Here is a 22307-nt window from a genome sequence, read left to right as displayed (position 1 = left end):
AGTCCTACCAGACTGCCCCCATCTAATTAGATGCCAATTGCAAATCTACGTTGCTCACTTAATTTGCTACAGGGGCTCAGGGAACCATTTTACTTACTAGTTTATATATATATATATATATATATATATATATATAAGTTTATATATAAAGAATAGAACTCAGGAACAGCCAGATGGAAGAGATGAATGGGGAAAGGGGCATAGAGCTTCCATGCTTTTGGAGCTAGTCACTCTCCCAGCACCTCCATGTGTTCCCAACTCAGAAGCTCTCCTTACCAGTTCTTTTGGCTTTTTACGGAGGCTTCATCACATAGTCGTGATCAATTAAATCACTGGCCATGGGTGATTGAACTCAGCCTCCAACCCTTCGCCTCTCCCCGAGAGCTTGGGGGTGGGACTAAAAGTTCTAACCCTCTAATCACATGATTGGTTCTGTTGGCAACCAACCTCCATCTTCAGGTGCTTTCCAAAAGTTACCTCATTAGCAGAACAAAAAGACACCTTTATGCTCTCATCACTTAGGGAACTGCAGGGGTTTTAGTTCTGTGCCAGAAACAGGGACAAAGACCAAATATGTATTTCTTGCTTGTACATCACAATATCACAGTCTTTTTTCCCACAGAAAAGCCGACGCTTCAGAGCAGACACTCTCTAGACGGCTCCAAACTTGCGGAGAAAGTTGAAACCGCGCAGCCACTGTGGATAACGTTGGCACTGCAAAAGCAGAAGGGGTTTCGGGAGCAGCAAGCGACTCGAGAGGAGAGGAAGCAAGCCAGGGAAGCCAAACAGGCAGAAAAGCTCTCCAAAGGAAACGTAAGTAGCTTAGTCTTCAGCTTTAACTTTGTTTTCCTGAGCTTGGCTCTCTCTTTTTTTGGCTGCGCTGCGCAGCTTGCGGGATCTTAGTTCCCCAACCACGGACTGAACCTGGGCCCTGGCAGTGAAAGGGCCGAGTCCTAACCACTGGACCGCCAGGGAATTCCTGAGCTTGGCTCTTTTAGTTCACAGGATTTAAGACAACAACAATAACAAAACAAGGCTAGCTGAGAGTGGTGGAGAATACTTAGACAGTAGAGCAATAAATAAGCTGACCACTGTTAAGACAAGGAGGCGTTTCAGGTTAGAAATTTGGTTTCCTTATGCTCTCAGGTTAGCCTGATTTGGCAGAATCCGCTCACACAAGTTATATGAGAAATACAAAAAGCATTTTATTTGAGCAGTGAGCAGAGGAAATTAGGAATCTTGCTCTGTGGCCCTGACGGTATAGTTAATTTGAAGGGCTCTTCTGGGAAAGTATGTGGCGTCCCCTCTTCGGGACATTTGCACTGAGCGGCTCCGTGGTTGAGCACACACTGCTTCCCCGTGCAGTCCGGCCCCTCCTCTGGGAGCAGAGAACGGGGGCTGGCCAATGGAAGCCTCCAAGGCCTTGCCTTGCATGGTCAGTCTTCCCCTGACTTCCTCCGTCCACCCAGGTCAGTGTCAGCCCGCAGCCTGGAAGCAGCAGTGTCAGCAGAGCTGGTTCCCTGCACAAGTCCACCGCTCAGCCGGAAGAGAAGAAGCCAGAGACAGCAGCGTCCAGGCTCGAGCGCCGAGAACAGCTGAAAAAGGCCAACACTCTTCCTACATCTGTGACAGGTAGAGAACAGGTCCATTTCTATTTAACCGTACTTAAAGGTTTTTCTTCTTAGGGTGTGTTTTATTTCCTCTAGCGTCATAACTAGCACGGCATTTTAGGCATTTCAGAGCACAAGCTGTCTCACGACCCCACTCATCAACTCTGAGACTGATAAAGCTCCTCTGATAAAGATCATCAGAAACTCACCCACTATCAGTGGTGTGATGATAAACGTTTAACAATCAGTTCTTCAGGGAGTGGAGAGACCTCTGATTTGTAGTATTTGCTGTGGTGCAAATACTCCCAACCATGGCTAATTTCAAGCTACTAACGTGATATCAAGTGACTCGTTAAATTCCTGAACCTTTAACAAGGTGATATGAGCCCTCTCTAACTCCACTGCCTGTAGTCCAACAAAATTAGGTTTATTAACTTCCTGCAGCAAGGAAGACTGCACACCATAAGAACCTTCTAAACAAAACAAGAGATAAGATTATATTAGGATTCAGGGGAAAGGGTGAATTTTAGGTAAAATTTAAATGAAGCAGTGACTAAAAGCAAAGTAGTTGATATCAAGCCTGAGCTGAAAAGTGGACTCAGGAGCCTGTTTCCTTTGACACCACAAACTTAAGGTAAATGTGAGGAAGCTGTATTGGAAAACCCCTGCCTGGAGCTCTGTCTGCTCCAGTTGGAAATGGAGATTGTCTCTCTGAATCATGGTCATCCAAGTGGCTCAGATGCTCCAGGCAAAAGTGGGGTGGTCCCTTCTCACTGATGTGATTTCAGACAGCAAATTTCTGACCCAGGTGTGACTTTACAGAGCAAGGTTGTTGTGCTCTAAGCCCTTGATGTTAATTAACAGCAGCAGTGTTTATATGTTCATGACACATAGAAGACGCATGCACATTAAAAAAAAACCCAACTCTATTCTGTTAAAAGATAAAATGATCCAATAATGTTTATAACTATTTCCTTGTTACACATCACTTGGAGGATGGAGAGTCTGAAAGAGCTTCCTCTCAGGGGTTATTAGGGCATCTGTTTTCCCCACTAGGCAGCCCTGTTCCTCAGAGGACACCCAACTTCTGGACCCAAGATTTTTTTATGCCTTGGATACCTGCTAGCTGAGGTCTGGAAATGTAAAGAGGTCTCACTATTAAAGCTATATTTACTATTTGGTGAGGAGAAAAAACCTTTATATTTGAAAACCACTTTGGAGCATTTTCTCAAGAACCTCCAAGGGCACTATTTCGTTTGATCTTATACCCAGGAATTAAGGATTCTAAACATCATATTGGTGTGTGTCAAGAGAGAATTCTTGCAGAACAGTGAAAGCTCCGAAGTCAGAGATCAACCTTTGTCTGCCTGATTTCTTAGAAGCACCAAAGGGTTAATGCAATTCAGAGCTGGCTCCACCTTAATAAAGCAAGCCTTCTTCTGAAGTTTTTGTCTTTTCAGTATTTTGTAGGCCATTGCCTACAATAAGAAAGACCCAAAGATAAGATGGGAACGCTCACCACACAAAGCCTCTAAGGTCTGATTAAATAGTGATGGGATGCAAAGGAATTGTGTTAGACGAGTCTGAGTGATACGAGCTGGCAGGATCCATGGGCCTCAGAGGGAGGAGGGACCCAGGGCATGCCTGGTAGAGGAGGTAGCTTTTAACCTCACCAGCTAACAGGTTCAAACTTCAAACTACTTGGTTTAAGCTTTTTCTTCATGAAATTGACTGGTTGTATGCCTAGAATCACAGAATTTACCTCTTATTATTATCACACAGGCATAGCTTCTGTGCACAGAGAAAATTAGGTTTCTAGACATTCTCTGAAATTAGAATCGACTGCACTGTGATCACCGTAATTCTGTATGGAACAGTTATGATCACGTAGCTTTCTTTCTCTAACTCTTCTCACCAGAGATACCCAGTGTTTCACTGGGTTTTCCTTTCTGAATCTCATACTTCTGCTATATCAAAATGTGGCTCTGACTTATTCCTTTCTCCTTTTCCTTCAAAATGCAATCTAGTGGAGATCTCTGATTCGGCTCCCCCAGCACCACTGGTGAAAGAAGTCACAAAGAGATTCTCTACCCCAGACGCTGCCCCCGTGTCAACAGAACCAGCCTGGCTGGCTTTGGCCAAAAGGAAAGCCAAGGCCTGGAGCGACTGTCCACAGATTATTAAGTAAAGAGTGACTCTTATCCATTCCTATTGCCAGTTATTGGCTCTTCTCTTGCCCTTTTTATTTATTTATTTTTTATATGAGGTAAAGAAAGAAACGAAGCTAGGGAAAAGCAGCATGTTTTATAGGCTCTAAAATAATGTTTAGAAACTGAACTGGTGGTGTTCCTTGTAAAGAGTGTATTTGCACAACCCTAGGTTCTGGTGCCTTGAGCTCCTCCTAGTTCTAAAGAGAAAATTCCGTCCTAGGGACCACATGAAGCAAAATCTCCAGACTGAGAACTTCTCACGAGAGCCTGCCACACCCATTCCATGGCCCTTCCACACACATACACCCACACACCATTCAGAAGATGTACTTTTGCCAATCTTTGTAATAGTTTTCTTGATTCTGTACTCCTGTTTCTTTTTTCCAAACCATTTACCATGTGCTTGGGGATTTCTACCCTTTTCTGTAGTGATAGTGAAAGGATCTAATATAAACAAGAGTGCCCATTCGCCTGAATGCAGTGAGTAACTGGGAATTTCAAGTAAAAGTCTGGCTCCCAACTCTTTGCCCATGTCTGCTTCTCATGATTTTGCCCCAACAGGAAACGGTAACAAACACAGACAGCGAGTCCATTGACTCTTCTACTGCACTGTTGAGCTACAGGCCCCGTTATACCACAACTCTCCTCAAGGACATGTTAACCATTTGGCCCAGCTGGCTCCTAGGGAATATTTTTATTTAAAATGATTTAAAAAGAAAAAAGAAGCTACAAATTCTCTGTCTCTGAGAATCCCCGTCTAGTGCAGTTGTTCTTAAGAAGTTCAGGCTCCATCCCAGACCTACTCAATCATCAGAGATCCTGTGAGGATGGGGCCAGATGTGTATATTCTGGTAAAAACTCTTCAGATGACTTCCGGTATATCACAGAGGTTGAGAAGCGTGGGACACACTGCTTCTAGTGTAATCTAGTTTTTAAAACTCTGAAGGGGAGGCTCATTTCACCCAAAGCAGCAAAGGTGAGACGACAGGAAAAATAATAAAACCACCCCCCAAACCAGCCATTCATTACAGGGCATAAAAGAGTCTATTGACATTACATGTCTCTGAAAATCTTTTAAATCTTTAGGGAAAGTTAACAGTAAGACAAGATTTGAAGCCTTTGTACTAAGGACTTCCCGTGGGAAGTTTCTTTCTTTACCATAATCAAGTAATTCATATTTAGAGTCAAATGTTCAATAGCATTTATAATGTCGAGCATTCACCTTGCTACCTTTAAAAACATCTCAGAGTTTTAAGTGGCCTTGTTGTTATACACGTGATTAAAAAAAAAGGACTTGGCAATTTAAAAGCCACATATATTCACTTTTATTTCCCTAAATTTGCTTTACATGACACACAGACAGACATACAGCAAACCCACATATTGCTGGTACTAACCTACATTTCATGGTGTTGGCATATTACCTTTTTCTTCAATCCTGACTTCAAAATCTAAGTACAAATCCTTTGCCTAGTGCAGCAGGGGAAGGAATTACATCCTTTTTTCCTCTCCTACAAAAACACATTAGTATTTTATTAGTGTCATTTTCCTCTATGCTTACTCAATAGACAGACAGTGTGCTGTTACACCATTATGTACCTTAAAGAAAGGATGACAGCAAAGTTGTTTACCATATACAAGGCATTTTCTTTCTGGAAATGATGGCTCAGCCTCATGGTAGCAGCTGGCATGTGTGGTGAAGTGTGGATAGTTGTACTTTTGCAAGTTGGAGTTAATATTATATATAGTGGACCTTCAGACTGTTAAGAATCAATGGAACGTTAATTTTTTTTATGGCTATGAGAAGCAATTAATATTCCACTGCATGTTTTCCACAGTAATGTTCATTTCTAAATCAAATATGTAGACATTTGTTAGTTTCAATGATTTCCTCACTAATATAACACTTCTTAATAGGAATCTTTCCACCTAGAGCCCTGGAATTATACTGCTACATTAATTCTTCTGCATTGTCTTTTTCTGTCATCCTGTCAGCTTTGAATAATATCACAGTAATTGCAGAGAACAGGTGAATAAATCAGATCATTAACAAAGAATGGTAGACAAGTCAACTCTGTACTGGCTTACCTACCACTGATCCCATACAAAGGAGGAGAAATACCTCAGTTAAAAAATTTCCATCAAAATCTTTTTAAGAGTATACTGAGGAAAGTATACTGGACGTAAGTCATAGCACTTACTTTCAACAACTTCTAAAGGCTACATGTTTAATATTTCATGTAAAAATTACTCCTACTTTGCACTAAATACCAATGAAGTGTTATTTTGCTTTAGTTGTGTTGCAGTCTTTTCTGACCAACAAACTATGGGGGAAATTCTATAAAGCATATAAAAACTTCAAAACTTAAAAGAAATGAATGATTGCTAGTTAAATACACAAGCTTTTTTTTTTTTTTTAATTTAAACAAACATACACTTCTCCTGGCAAGGTTATAGATGATTAACCTCTGTTCATAAGACATATTACAAAACTAGAGGTTTTTTCTTTACTTTTTTAATTTTTCAAGTGCAATTGTTTCTTATATATTAATTACTATTAAATTATCATTTTAGCCAGTTATTAGCAAATTGTAGTATGTATTCATTGTCTCTTCTTGTGATGTTTAGTTTTAATTGCTTATTTTAAAGCAGAAACATTAGTTACAAGTGTCTTGCAATATTTTTATCAACAATAAAATGAAGTAGAGACTTAACAATAAAAATACCTTAGTGTGATTTTATTATTATTTTGAGATTTTGGTTGTATAAAGTTTTAATGTAAAATGTCCATTATTGAAGGAAAAAGATCTTTCAATAAAAAATACCCACAAGATCTTTGGCACTGATGGAATTTCAAGCTGAAGTTTTTATTGATTTCAATGACCATCTATAGAAAGCTTGTATTTATACAGCTTTTGTTGAGAAAGAAAAATTTCAAGGCATTTTATATGGTACCTTATTATACTTTTAACTAGATGTTTTCGGAGAAAAATAATGATTAGGGACAAATAAAATGTTTATCTCAATCCTAAATTGGAACTGAATGGTCTGGCATCTCAGACAAAATGATCCTACAACCTCTTTACTCAAAGCGTGGGCCATGGAACAACAGCATGGGCACAAGCCAAGAGCATGTGAGAAACGCAGCTTAGGGCCGCAGACCAGACCTACTGACTCACAAGGCCAGACAAGGGCAAAGTGAGTGACGTGAGCAAGGCACTTGCCTTTGGTGTCAAAAAACCAAGTAATTAAGAGGAATGCTATTTTAATGCAATATTTTAAAGATCAAGGTTAACGCAAATTCCATGATGAACAAATACCAAAATTTTAAATAAAGACAGGGTCAGTATTACTGATTTTTCCTTTTGCCTCAGTCTCCAGTGTGGCTAAGCCAAGCCCCCCTCCTTCCAGCCCTCTCAATTGGAATGTGCATTTAGCAAGAGCTCCAGGTGGTTAATACATTAAAGACGAATCCGCACGGGTCTAAAACCTGGCAGAAGATATGTTCTTTTGGGCCAGCCATGGCCTCAATCCCCTTTCTGTGTTTGTGGAAATCTCTACCTTGTGGGTCTTGGTAGAGGGCAGCACTCACCTTCTACCACAGCTGAAATGCCTGTTAGGTGCCTTCCTATACTCTCTCGTGGGCATAACAACATGTTTCACTTCAAATTGGAAGGGACTGTGGTTTGGGAGCAACTGACCAAAAGATGGGACTGTGAGGAAGTCTGGCAGTGGTAGGAAACAGTGTCCAGCATTAGTGGGGTCAGCCATAAGGTAAGCATTTAGAGCCTCAAGGACAGCAGCTGTCTTCTGGCCGAAATGATATTTCAGGCATTCATTGTTTCTGGCTGTATATAGCTCTAGCCCTCTCTGTAATTCTGCAAGAGACTCAATATTCTTTTAAAAATTCATTCTGGAGGCCAAGACAGTGGAATAGAAAGACCCTGAGCTCACCTTCTTTCATGGGCACACCAAAATCACAACTATTTGCAGAATAACCTTTGATGAAAAATACCAGAACCTTCCAGAAAAGATCTTCTACAACTAAAGACATAAAGAAGGAAACACAACAAGATGGGTAGAAGGGTAGGATTTGCGATATAGTCAAGTCCCATACCCCTGGAAGGAAGACCCAAATATAGGAGAATAACTACATTGCAGAGGTTCTCCCAAAGCACTATGAGGTCTGAGCCCCACATCGGGCTCCCCAGCCCAGGGGCCCTGCACCAGGAAGACAAGCCTCCAGAGCATTTTGCTTTGAAGGCCAGTCAGGTTTACTTTCAGGAGTCCCAGAGGGCTGGGGGAAAGAGAGACTTCATTCTTAAAGGGCACACACAAAATCTCACATGCTCCAGGACCCAGGGCAAAAGCAGTCATTTGATAGAAGCCTGGATTAGACCTACCTGCTGATCTTGGAGAGTCTTCTAAAGAGGCAGGAAGCAGCTGCAGCTCACCCTGAGGACGTAGACAATGGCGGCAGCCATTCTTGGGAGTTCCTTCTACCACGTGGACATTGGTGTTGGCAAGGGCCATTGTCGAATCCTCCCTTTGGTTTTTAGCCCCAAGACCCAGCCCTGCCCTGGCCGTACTGTCCAGGCAGCCAGTTCTAGCCTCTGGACCAGCCTCAGCCACCAGAGGGCAGACACCAGATGCAAGAAAATCACGGGCTTCCCTGGTGGCGCAGTAGTTGGGAGTCTGCCTGCCAATGCAGGGGACACAGGTTCGAGCCCTGGTCTGGGAGGATCCCACATGCCGCGGAGCAACTGGGCCCGTGAGCCGCACCTGCTGAGCCTGCGCATCTGGAGCCTGTGCTCCGCAACGGGAGAGGCCCGCGCACCGCGATGAAGAGTGGCCCCCGCTCGCCACAACTGGAGAAAGCCCTCGCACAGAAACGAAGCCCCAACACAGCCAAAAATAAATATAAATAAATAAATAAATAAATAAAAAATTTAAAAAAGCTTTAGTCTCCAAAAAAAAAAAAAAAGAAAACCACATTCCCACAGGCTGCAGATGCATCCAGCCCATCAGTAGGCCAGACCATGTCCTGGGACTATCTGGGCCTGGGGCCTGGGCCTGGGGCCTGGGGCCTGGCCCTGGCCACTAGCAGGCCAACATAAGCTCTGGGACATCCCAAACCCCATACCCAACTGTGTCAGGAACAGCCCCTCCTCCTTCCCCCCAGCGATCTGACAACAGCTCTGGGACCATTGGCCTTGCATCCAGACTCCAGGACCTGGCTCTGCCTGCCAGTAGACCAGCACTAACCCCAGGACTTGGCTTCACCCACCATAGGATGGGCAACAGCCCTGGTGTCTTCTAGACCCTGACTCCACCCACCAATGAGCCAGCACTAGCCCTGGGGCCCCTGGGGTTCTGCAGTCAGCCACCTTGTGACCTGGTCATACCAACCAGTGGCCAGCAGCCTCTGCAAAGGGCAGGGCTTAGCAACCAACCTGAACAGGGGCCAACCAAGCCTACCAGACGGCCCACATAGTTAGCTCACCACAACAGAAGGACCCACACAGCCCTCATAGCAGGAAACCACCAGAGCATATAGCTTGGGTGATAAGAGGGGAATGCACTGCTGGGACACATAGGTCGTCGCCTAAAGGAGGCCACTTCTCCAAGGTCAGGAAACATAACCAACCTACCAGAAACATAAAAATGCAAACAGCAACTTAGGCAAAATGAGGCAACAGAGGAACATGTTCTAGATGAAGGAACAAGATAAAACCCCACAAGAAAAACAAAATGAAGTGGAAGTAGGCAAATACCCAAGAAAGAGCTCAGGGCAGTGATTGTAAAGATGATCAGAGAACTTGGGAAAAGAATGGATAACAGAGTAAAAATTAAAAGTTTTTAACAAAGAGCTAAAAAATATAAAGAATAACCAAACATATGAAGAACATGATAACTGAAATTAAAAATACACTAGAAGGATCAACAGTAGACTAAATGATACAGAGAAACAGATCAGTGAGCTGGAAGACAGAGTAGTGGAAATCATTGATGCTGAACAGAAAAAAGAAAGGAAAAGAAATGAGGACAGTATAAGAGACCTCTGGGACAACATTGAGTGCACTAATATTCTCATTATAGGGGTCCCACAAGGAGAAGAGGGACAGAAAGGGACTGAGAACATATCTGAGACATAATAACTGAAAACTTCCCTAACCTGGGAAAGGAAACAGACATCCAAGTCCAGGAAGCACAGAGAGTCCCATACAAGATTAACCCAAAGAGGAATACACTAAAATATGCTGTAATTAAAATGTCAAAAATTAAAGACAGAGACAATATTAAAAGCAGCCAAGGGAAAACAACAAATAACATAGAAGGGAACTCCCATAAAGCTATCGGCTGACCTTTCATCAGAAACTCTGCAGGCCAGAAGGGCAACATATTTAAAGTGATGAAAGGAAAAAACCCACAACCAGGAATACTCCCAGCAAGGCTCTCATTCAGATTTGATGGAAAAATCAAAATCTTTACAGACAAGCAAAAACTAAAAGAGTTCAGCACCACCACACTTAACAAGAAATATTTATGGAACTTCTCTTAACGAAAAAGAAAAGGCCACAACTAGATAAATGAAAATTATGAAATGAAAAAACTCGTTGGTAAAGGCAAACATACAGTAAAGGTAGGAAATCATCCATGCACAAAGCTAGCAGGGAGGTTAAAATAGTAAAATCATCTATATCTAAAATAAGCAGTTAAGGGATACACAAAACAATTAGAGGTAAAATATGATACCAAAAATAATAATTGTGAGGGGAGGAGAATACAAATGCAGGATTGTTAAAATGTATTTGAAATTAAGAGATCAACAACATAAAACAATCATGTATAAATACAGATTACTATATAAATACCTCATGGTAACTACAAGCCAAAAATCTATAATAGATACACAAAAGAAGAGAAAAGGAGTCCAAACATAACACTAAAGATAGTCATCAAATCACAAGAGAACAAAAGAAGGAACAAAAAAGCCCTACAAAAAAACCCTGAAATAATTAACAAAATGGCAATTAGAACATACATATAATTACTTTAAATGTAAACGGACTAAATGCTCCAATCAAAAGACACAGAGTGGCTGAATGGATTAAAAAATAAATAAAAAGACCCATATATATCCCGCCTTCCTGCCTACAGGAGACTCACTTCAGATCTAAAGACATACACAGATTGAAAGTGAAGAGATGCAAAAGGTATTGAACACAAATGGAAATCAAAAGAAAGCCAGGGTAAGTAGCAATACTTATATATGATAAAATAGATGTTACAATAAAGACTGTTGGAAGAGACAAAGAAGGACACTACATAATGATCAAGGGATCAATTCAAGAAGACATAACAATTGTAAATATATAAACACCAACATAGGAACACCAAAATACATAAAGCAAATACCAGCAGACATAAAGGGAGAGATCAACAGTAACACAATAATAGTAGGGAACTTTTACACCCCAATTACATCAATGGACAGATCATCCAGACAGAAAATCAGTAAGGAAACACTGTGTCTTAAATGACACATTAGACCAGATAAGACTTAATACATTTAGAACATTCCATCCAATAGCAGCAGAATACATTCTTTTCAAGTGCACATAGAACACTCTCCAGGATAAATCACATGCTAGGCCACAAAACAAGCCTCAGTAAATTTAAGAAAATTGAAATCATATCAAGCATCTTTTCTGACCACAACACTAGAAGACCAGAAATCAACTACAAGAAAAAAACTGCAAAAACACAAACATGTGGAGGCTAAACAATATGCTACTAAAAAACCAATGGATCACTGAAGAAATCAAAGAGGAAATTTTAAAATACCTGGAGACAAATGAAAATGAAAAACAATGATCCAAAATCTATGGGACACAGCAAAAGCAGTTCTAAGAGAGAAGTTTATGGCAATACAAGCTTACCTCAGGAAATGAGAAAAAGCTCAAACAACCTAACCTTACATCTAAACTAGAAAAAGAACAAACAAAACCCAAAGTTAGTATAAGGAAAGAAATCATAAAGATCAGAGCAGAAATAAATGAAGGAGACTTAAAAAACAATAAAATGAAACTAAAAGCTGCTTCTCTGAAAAGATTAAAAAAAAACCTGATAAACCTTTAGCCAGACTCATCAAGAAAAAAAGAGAGAGGGCCCAAATCAATAAAATCAGAAATGGAAAAGAAGAAGTTACAACTGACACCACAGAAATATGAAAGATCATAAGAGACTACTACAGGAACTTCCCTGGTGGCGCAGTGGTTAAGACTCCCTGCTCCCAGTGCAGGGGGCCTGGGTTTGATCCCTGGTCAGGGAACTAGATCCCATATGCATGCCACAACTAAGAGTTCACATGCTACAACTAAGGAGCCCGTGATCCACAACTAAGGAGCTGGCGAGCCGCAACTATGGAGGCCACGTACCGCAACTAAGGAGCCCGTGATCCACAACTAAAGGAGCCCTCCTGCCCCAACTACTACCTGGTGCAACCAAATAAATAATTTTTTTAAAAAAATAATAAAAAATTTTAAATTATGGAAACTAATTTGATAAATAGGTCCTTTCTTTGAAAATCTTTTGTTATGAATCTCAGTATAAATGAGTGAATGGTGTATTATATCACAGACTAATTTTTTAACCCACCAAGTATATTCTGATCTTTTTTTCCAGAAGTCTTTTATAAAAAAACCAAGTAGAACATCTGTAGCCTAATTAAAAGAAACTGCCACTTAACATATTGATGTGTTTTGTTCTATAATTCCTTTTAAAAGCATTTGTTGCTCCTATAGGAAGTAAAATACGGTTGTTTTCCAATAAAGTGTAATAGACAAGTTTCTTAAACAAAATATAATCTTTAACATAAAATAAGACTATCCACATGCTCCATAATGTAAAATATTTTCAAACATCTCACAGATATATTCTAGCAAGGACTGTACTTCATTATCTTTGATTGCCACCCAATAAATCCAGACAATAAACATAATTATTTCTACATCCAATAATAAGCATTGATTCCCAGACCACAGGAGAAGAGAAAACTTCTCCAGGAAGTTGATACACACTTTGCAACTCTCCACTCTTAGATTCCAAGATCCATAGCTTCCCATCAGTAGATGCTGCTGCCAGCAACATTTCATTGCCACGGTTGTGGTTATGGAAAGCAAATGGTGTTGAATACACCCTTGAAGTAGTTTCAAATTTCCATTGGAGGTGACCTTTCATACTACAACAGTAGATAAAGCAATCATGGGAACCAAAAAATATTTCTTGCTCTGATGCTGAGGTACATGGGGATGAAAAGATTGGTTCATTGGTAGAGAACTGCCAAATCTGAAGGGTGATAAAGGCAAAAATAATTTATTCATCTCATTTCAACAATTCTGTAAAGCTTTTTGAAATTCTTAATAAAATGTGAGAGATGCAGGCTACTGAATGGTAACTATACACAGAGAAAATAATGGCTTTCTCCCAAAAGTAGCACCCTCAGATTAGACCTCTGACCCAATGGTAAAATCTAGCACAAAACCCACCAGTGTCCTTATTACATAAATCACCGCTATGCATAATATTATGAAGTAAAATTCATTTCGAACCCCATTCAAAAGTTATTACTAATATGTTCAGAGACACTTATTTCAAAGAAAAAACTACACAGTTTTCAGTGTATCTTATTAAAAACTGTATCTTATTCTGGTCTCCTAATGGAGGAATAAGGGGGTAAGTAGGCTGAAAGGAAGAGTTTATGTGCAATAATTTAAAGCTTTAAACAAAGAGCTATGAGTTGTGTGTCTACCCTGTAGATGTATACACTGTTTGCTTATTTCAAAGCTACTGTAGATTAACCTGTCAGCCATATTTTAAAGAAAACACACAAGGAAGAAAAAGCATAAGTCTAAGATACTGTTTACAAATCCACAGTAATAGCAGTATAGTAAAAGCAAAATAAAAAGAGTGGGTATATTCATGAAATATGATTTGTAATTTCAATTCTGTCCCTGACTTGGACAAAATCACTTTAATCTTTCTTTGGTTCATTCAGAAAAGGTAAAAAAAGGGGTAATAGCATTTGCTCCTTCTTTTTAGAAATCCAAAGGTGAGAATATATTCAAATTACTTTGTAAATAAAAAATATTAAGTGAACTTAATAAAAGATTTCATCACAGAGTAATTGTCACACAGAACAAAAGAAACTGCTAGGCTATGAGGGGTCAATGTAGAATAAAAAGCACCCAGAGTCAACTCTAGCCAGCAATGGGCTAACTTATGTTGGAGCTAGTACACTCTCAAGTCCACAAAATAATCCCCAAAATCAAAAACACAGAAGTTGTGCCATAGTCACTTATGGGTAAAGAAGTAGAGATTATTATCCCAACGAAAGAAGGAGCCTACCCTGCCGATCATGAAGTTGAAGATGGAACTTCCATACAATGTAAATTGGGTTATGTAACAGATTTAGGTTTTCATAGAAAAAGCAGGAGTTTATTTCAATGTTCACAATCTGAATAGAGGTTATAATAAAATTGGCTAAAAACTGGTAACATTTTTTAAATTGTGAGAATGGCAAAAGTAAAACAACGTTTGGATAGAATCTTTTAAATCTATTATAGTGTCATTCTAAAATTTAAATACCCGTGGTTTGACAAATAAAATAGAATTATTTTTCAACACAATGGTTCATATACTGTTTAAAATTTTACTTCAGTTGTCACCAGCTACTATGCCTTTGAGAAATGTAAGTAAAACAGAACTAGAAATTTTTACCTGTTCTCCAAAGTGAGTAAAGCAGAGAAAATTCCCATCTACACAGCCAATACAAATATACTGTAGGCAACACCGTGGAGAAGAAAAGAGTGGCTTTCCACAGGAATGTTTCCAAACTCTCTTCCCAGTGGCCTGTCATGGGCAAAAGCAATTCACAGCATTTAAATCATTCTACTAATCAACTACCCTTTATAAAATAAACTCATAAACCTCCCAGAGGTAAAGCTATAAACACCAGAAAATGCTATAATGGCATGCTGACATTATAAATGAAGCTAGTACACATATACACAGCTATAAAATTAATGAGTGCTACTTATGAATGCTAAGATAAAAACTTGCAATAAAACCAGGAAAGAAATAACTAGCACATAAACTCCATCCTTAGAATGGACACGAAGTTCTTGACAGGACTGAGAACAGTCTGCCAGCTTAAAAAATTGATAGGACTTCCCTGGTGGCACAGTGGTTAAGAATCCGCCTGCCAAAGGAGGGGACACAGGTTCGATCCCTGGTCCGGGAAGATCCCACACGCCACGGAGCAACTAAGCCCGCACGCTGCAACTTCTGAAGCCCACGCCTAGAGCCCGCACTCTGCAACTACTGAAGCCAGAGCGCCTAGAGCCCGTGCTCCGCAACAAGCCACCGCAATAAGAAGCCCATGCACCACAATGAAGAGTAGCCCCCGCTCTCTGCCACTAGAGAAAGACCATGCACAGCAATGAAGACCGAACACAGCCAAAAAAATAAAATAAAATAAAAAATTGATAAAAGACATACACAGAACTTAGATTTTTCTCATCTTTCTATACTTCATGTCAGTCATTTTTAATGAATTCTGGTTCAGTAATGTATGGACTATATCTAACTGAAATCTACTTCAAATTTTCAGAATTCAAAGCAAAAATAAAAACTATTAAAGAAAAATAGGTAATAAAATCAATAAATATTCTTTTATGCCTACAGGATTTATAGCCAGTAAAAGTCCTCCCAGTGTAGCAAAATACAAGTGATATGGAATCAGGCTCAAACAAGGAGAAGAAAAAACAGTTCCTCCGCATTTCAACTTCCAAACACACTTCTTTTTCTGCAAATAAGAAAGCAAATTTAAAAAAAAAAAAAGAAAAAGAAAGCAAATTAATTGGTTTCTGCTGGTGATTAACAAAATATACATATCCTGTCCCTCCTGATGTTATGTCTATCTTAGTTAATATAATTTTTATTTTTAGTATAAAAATAATATATACTCACTGTGGAGAATCAAGTTAGTATAAAAAGATGACAAAAGCCAATACCCAGAGATTACCACTGTTACCATTTTAGCATTTTCCCTTGTGATCTTTTTGGTGTATGCACACCCACACACAGCTGAATATGCTTGAGATCATCATTCTGAATACCATACACTTTGTATCTAATTTAGCTCACTTATTTTGTAAAACTCTTTAAATGTTACTTTAATGGATCATATCCCATATGAACACAAAATAATTTCTCTCTCTACCTTATCATTGAAAATTGTCTGGAACTAATTGCTTGGTGTTATGAACAATTTGGAAATAGACATCTTGGTGCATATGTCTGTCCATGTTTCTGATTATTTTGCCAGGATAGATTCCTAGAAGAATTTTACTGAATCAAAGGATATGAAATTGCTACCTATGGTCAAATTGTTTTCCTTGAAGGCTTTACCTCCCACCGTTCTCATCAGCATTTAATGCTACCCTCTAATCTAATAACATTTGCTTCTTTATCTCAAAGTTTTAAATTTTCATTCCTTTGATTCTTAAACATATTAAATATTTAAATACATTTACTAGCTATTTCTTCTTTGGGGTCCTGTGCATTTATATCCCTTGTTTATTTTTCTATCTGGACCTTTATATTTTTCTTATTAATTTGTATTTGCTCTTAATTTATACTTATAAATATTTTAACTCTGTCACACTTGTTTCAAAAACTTTTCCCAACTTATTTCTTTTTAATTTTATAATTCTTAAATTTAAAAATTTTATGTAATCAGTTCTTACTGATATTTTTGTGATTCTTCTCTATTGTCAAGATGGCATTCTAAGTTCCTTATATTTCAAAACTCTGAGTAGCAAATTTATTTGTGAAAATTCGGTAAGGAAGTTAAAACTGTCTTAAGATATTATGGCTGTTAATTAACCCCTTAAGCTTCCCAGATCACAAACTTGGGAATAGTTAATACCTGCTCCCCTAGTCACCACCACCTGATAGTTTCACACTCTTCTATCTATGCTTATGGTATGAAATTGATGAAGTGAATTCTTACATATATATCTAAAGCATATGCATGCTGGTCATGAGAGCCAATGTAAAAAAGTCCTGTGGTTGGATCCACAGTTGCTGAGCTTTTGACAGCATCCTCAGTAGTAAACATCCAGTATTTTTCTCCACTATTACTCTTCAGAATATAAACCAACCCATTGTAACAGCCTGTTGGGAAACAAAATACAAAAGATGAGATTTAGATATGTCACTGGAAAATAATTATTTGGCTAAAATCATGACGATATATATTCGATGTTCTTCATGTGTACTTAGGCTCTATGTCTGGCTCGATTTACATTTCAGCAAAGCAGCAACCATTTGTGTAAAAAACCTATTTAGTAGGTACACCTTACATTTTTAAAAAAGTACCATAAAGTGCTTCACTACCAGGAAAACAGTGAACATGAGCATGTTGCAGCAGAAAGAGGCTTTGACAGACCTGGATTCAGATCTTGTCATGGCCATCCTTTGGGCAAATTACCTAGCATCGCTGGACCTAGATTATCTTTCTGCTGAATGTGGATACATCTACATCAGGGTTACTGTGATAATTAGGATAAATGCCCAGCACATAGTAGGTGTTCCAGAAATGCTAACATTAACAATGACCAAATGTTTATTGACCTTTTACCTTGTGAAGGATACTACTCTAAGAATTTTATATCTATTAACTCATGTAATGCTCACAGAGAAGTGCTACTATATGCACATATATATATATTTTTTATCTTGGAGGTGTTGGGTCTTCGTTGCTGCGCACAGGCTTTCTCTAGTTGCAGGGAGCGGGGGCTACTCTTCCTTGCGGTGCACAGGCTTCTCAATGCAGTGGCTTCTCTTGTTGTGGAGCATGGGCTCTAGGCGTGCGGGCTTCAGTAGTTGTGGCACACGGGCTTAGTTGCTCCGCTGCATGTGGGATCTTCCCGGACCAGGGATCAAACCTGTGTCCCCTGCATTGGCAGGCAGATTCTTAACCACTGCACCACCAGGGAAGTCCCTGGAGCAGTGGACTCTTGATTGTGGTAGTGGTTACATGATAGTATGTATCTGTCAAAATATAAAACTGTATACTAAAAAGGGTTTTACTGTATATTATATTAATAACAAATATTTAAAGTACTAAGTGATAGTTAACAACAATGAATTGTATATTTGAAAATTGCTGAGAGTGAATCTTAAAAGTTCTCATCACAAGAAAAAAATTGTAACTCTATGAGGTGATGTATGCTAACTAGATTTACTGTGGTAATCATTTTGCAATATACACATATATCAAACATTATATTGTATACCTTAAGCTAATAAAATGTTATATGTCAATTACATCTCAATAAAACTGGAAATTTTTTTAAAAAGAGAAAAAAGTACTAAGTGACCACCATGTGCCAGAGGCTTTGGGTTTAGACACTTGGAATGCAAACAGTAACCTCAATGAGCTGACTTTCATGGATAGGGATTACTCATGATCATTCACATGTATAACTTAAAGTTTCCTGTAGTATAATTTTCAAAATGTAGGTTTTCAATACAGAAGAATCAAACTCAGATTCAAGTAGATTCTAGCCAGGATAACATAAGTAGGGAGATATATTCCTAAGCACTTAGTCTGAAAAGCTTTGGTAAACAGATGCCATGAGCACTAAAGTAAAACTTGATGTAGTTTGGGGGGTAAAAAGAGAGTGGTAGTTGAGGAGACGTTATGCCTAGACCCCCATATCTTTGTAAAGTAAAAGTCACCTACACCTTAATGAAACTGAGTAGAAAGTAGTAGCTAATACTTGTTGAAGGTCACAGAGCTGGTAACAGCTTTACAGCTAGGTTCAAATCCAGAAACTCTGACCTAAGGCCCACACTGTGAATCAGCATGTAGTTAACTATTATTCTTTGAGCACTTAGTCTGTCCCTAGCAATGTACTAAAGGATACACAAGCAATCATTTCATTCAATCCTCTCAAAAGCTCTATGATTATTGTGGTAGTTTTAAAATATATCCACAATTTCTTTGATACTCAAAGAGATATTCAACAGGTGAAGCTAATTCCCCTCCCTCTGAGTGTGGGCCAGACTTAATGATGTTCTTCTAATAACAGAATAAAGCACAAATAATGGTATACAACTTTAGACACTAAAAGTACTGCGTTCCTCCTCAATCACTCTCTTGGGTCACTCACTCTGAGGGAAGTTAGCTTCCATGTTGTGAGGGCATTCAAGCAGCCTATGGAGAAGCCCATGTGGCAAGAAACTGAAGCTTCCTGCCAAAAACCAGCAAAAACTGAAGTCTTCTGTTTGCAGCAGTGTGAGTAAGCCAACTTAGAAGCAGATTTTTCCAGCTCGTCAAGCCTTCAGATGGTTGCAGCCACATGAAAAACCCTGAGCCAGAACTTTCAGCTAAACCCCTCCTAAATTCCTGACCCATAGAAACTGTGAGATAATAAATGTTTATTAAAGCAACTATATCCCAATAAATAAATAAATAAATAAATAAATGTTTATTAGTCTAAACCATTAAGTCTGGGGATAATCTGTGATGCAGCACCATGTTTTATTTATTATGCCCATATACTCATAAGAAAAATGAAGTTCTAAGAAGTTCAGCAACTCGTTGAAGGTCACAGAGCTGGTAACAGCTTTAGAGCTAGCTTCAAATCCAGAAACTCTGACCCAAGGCCCACACTGTGAATCAGCATGTAGTTAACTATTATTCTTTGACAGCAACCAAACCTACTATACATAGGTTTTTTAAATTTAACTTGGCCCTACTAGCATTATCATATGGTAATTAAATTTAACTCTATAAACATCAAATTCAGAAACTTACCCACTACAATAAAGTTTCCACACTTAGATACACATGCTGAGGATTCAATGCGATCTCCCAAAATCTGTTCCCATTTCACCTTTCCAGAGTAAAGATCAACTGCCATCATTCTATGAGAATGGGAGCCAATGTACACAGTCGCAGATGACTTATCAACAGCTGGTATTACAACCAGAGGTGAAGCATCCACACATTTGCCTGTGTCTGACCTCCACCTCACATGAAACTCCATTTTTTCAGCCCCCATCACAGATGTTTCCTCTTCAGAAACTACTGCAACACAGGACGTATCTTTTGACTTCCCAATAAGAGCTGGAGGATTTAAGCTTTTCATATTTTGAATGTTAGTCTGTGAAATTAAATCAGAAGAATAGGCTGAAGGGCAATGTTCCAACTTAGTTAAAAACCTAGTAGTATTCAGAGACAAAATCTGACTCCCTCGGCTCAGTGCAATAAAAGCATTGATCTCGCTGTCACAATTTAAAGGCATGACAGATTCCTGATGTAAAGATTTTCCACTGGTTTCCTCTTGATTAACATCGCTGTATTTTCTTTTTGTGGCATAATTCTTGCTAAATGTCAGATCTTCATCTGGAAACACTGTTTGAAGGATGTGATTGTAAATCTCTAAAATAGAACTGCTAAGAATAATTTCCAGAAGCCCAGGTACTGATGTGCCAACAAGGTTTTCAATCTCATTGAGGAGCCGTATGGACTTCAAAGAATCTCCACCACTATTTAAGAAGAGTGACTCATCAGGAACCTTCAAAGGGTCTTCTGAGAGACTCAGAACAGACTACAGATTAGAGAAGTGAGAAATATGGTGAAGTTAAAGATCTAAAACCAAAAGAATTCAGCATTTAAAGGTAATATATAGATGATGGTAACTACATTAATGAGATGAACACAAAACACACACAAAATAAATTTTTTAACAATTAAATTTTAAAATTATTTTCTGTATAGTAAAGGAGACCATCATTATGCTACCAATTTTGTCACAAACTACCCTAGAACTGCAAATTATACTTCCCTTTAGAGCAGTTTTTCTACCCATACAATAGGGAATGGAATTATAAAAACATCTGATTTAATATCAGATATTAACAATATCTGATGTTTCTATAATACAGGAATAATTATTTTCATTAACTTCACATAAACCGAAATTATTTTCCAAGAATCTAAAAATGAAGTGGATATTACTTTTATCTAGATATCCTCTATTTTCAGACAAGACTGTACAGTTACATCCTCTTGTTAGAACCCTTTAGAAAACTCCAAATTTTATCTAAGAAAAATTATACTGACCTGTAAATCATAGGTAATAAAATATATATATTTTAAAATAAGTTTTTAATTGTTATATACATATATACATATATATATATATATATATATATATATATATATATATATATATTAATTTCCTTAAGCCGAAACATACATGTTGTTACTGAAAGTTCTTCTGGAATAATTATGTTAAGCCTTTATACCACAGATTGTGGTACAGCAAGATTCGGCTATTTTTTCAACTCTGACAAGTGTTACTGCACTTGACTGACCCTCTTAGGGAAAAGTTATGTCAAGAGAGGTTTTGTCTACTCATGCCTTTTATGACTACCTCACTTCCAATAAATTTCTATATAGGGAGCTTAATCTAATCTTGCAGTAGAGAACCTAACCCTTATTTGAATACAAATTGAATTAAACAAAGCTATACTACTTAACATCTGGGCAGCAGTAACATTCTTAGAAAATTTTATCAGACTTATTAGGATGCTACATTCCTTGAAGATATACAACGACCTCTTTATAATAACAAATTTGTATCTTAAAAGTTGTACCTTCCACAAATGATGTAATTTTTCCCAAAGTTCCTCTTTTCCATTGAGTTTACACTCAGACTTCAAGTCTATGGAGTTTAAATAAATCTTATTTAACTCAGAAACATCAATTTTGCCTTAATACAAAAGAGAAATAACAATTTTTAAATTTCAGCTTGACCCCTTCATGTCTTTGTTAGTCACAATACACACATTTTTCATTGTTAAGGTTAGAAAATCCTATAAAAGTTTGTCATGCAGAATCAATAATCAAGAAGACAGTCCCATGCTACCCAGAATGTAGTGGGTAGCAGATAAGAAGAAAAGAGGGACTTCCCTGGTGGTTAGGAATCCGATGCCTGCCAATGCAGAGGACACCGGTTCGATCCCTGGTCTGGGAAGATCGCACATGCCGCGGAGCGACAGCCCGTGTGCCACAACTACTGAGCCTGTGCTCTGGAGCCTGCGAGCCACAATTACTGAAGCCTGCGAGCCTAGAGCCCGTGCTCCACAACAAGAGAAGCCACGACAATGAGAAGCCTGCTCACCGCAACACTAGTGCACCACAACAGAGTAGCCCCCGCTCGCCGCAACTACATAAAGCCCGCGCACAGCAGCAAAGACACAACGCAGCCAAAAATAATTTTTAAAAAAGAAAAAAAAAAAAAGGAGAGAAAGCCCGCGTGTAGCAACAAAGACCCAACGCAGCCAAAAAATAAATAATTTTAAATAAAAGAAAAAAAAAAGAAAGGAGGGGCTAATGTTGCTC

At 38.6% G+C, this 22307-nt stretch overlaps 2 protein-coding genes across 8 annotated transcripts in view; one reads left to right on the top strand and one right to left on the bottom strand.

The window, feature by feature from the left end:
• The window catches only part of CRACD (capping protein inhibiting regulator of actin dynamics), a 39842-nt gene extending 31367 nt beyond the window's left edge, over positions 1-8475 (top strand). For both annotated transcript variants that reach the window (XM_036853567.1, XM_036853566.1), the window contains 3 exons: positions 623-813; positions 1470-1632; positions 3638-8475. In XM_036853567.1, the coding sequence (XP_036709462.1) occupies positions 623-813; positions 1470-1632; positions 3638-3798 (515 nt within the window). In that variant the 3' untranslated portion in view covers positions 3799-8475. The remainder of the gene's footprint in view (positions 1-622; positions 814-1469; positions 1633-3637) is intronic.
• Positions 8476-12418: 3943 nt separating this feature from the next.
• Positions 12419-22307, bottom strand: part of AASDH (aminoadipate-semialdehyde dehydrogenase) — a 34698-nt gene continuing 24809 nt past the window's right edge. For all 6 annotated transcript variants that reach the window (XM_036853570.1, XM_036853571.1, XM_036853569.1 and 3 more), the window contains 6 exons: positions 21560-21675; positions 19713-20508; positions 16899-17062; positions 15567-15689; positions 14603-14734; positions 12419-13171 (listed from right to left, as the gene is read on the bottom strand). In XM_036853570.1, coding sequence (XP_036709465.1) covers positions 12782-13171; positions 14603-14734; positions 15567-15689; positions 16899-17062; positions 19713-20508; positions 21560-21675 — 1721 coding nt within the window. In that variant the 3' untranslated portion in view covers positions 12419-12781. The remainder of the gene's footprint in view (positions 13172-14602; positions 14735-15566; positions 15690-16898; positions 17063-19712; positions 20509-21559; positions 21676-22307) is intronic.

The sequence above is a fragment of the Balaenoptera musculus genome, chromosome 5 (genome assembly GCF_009873245.2).
Source record: "Balaenoptera musculus isolate JJ_BM4_2016_0621 chromosome 5, mBalMus1.pri.v3, whole genome shotgun sequence".
NCBI classification, from domain to species: Eukaryota; Metazoa; Chordata; class Mammalia; order Artiodactyla; family Balaenopteridae; genus Balaenoptera; species Balaenoptera musculus.
The sequence above is the reverse complement of the archived record's forward strand: the minus strand, read 5'-3'. Positions and strand labels throughout refer to the sequence as shown.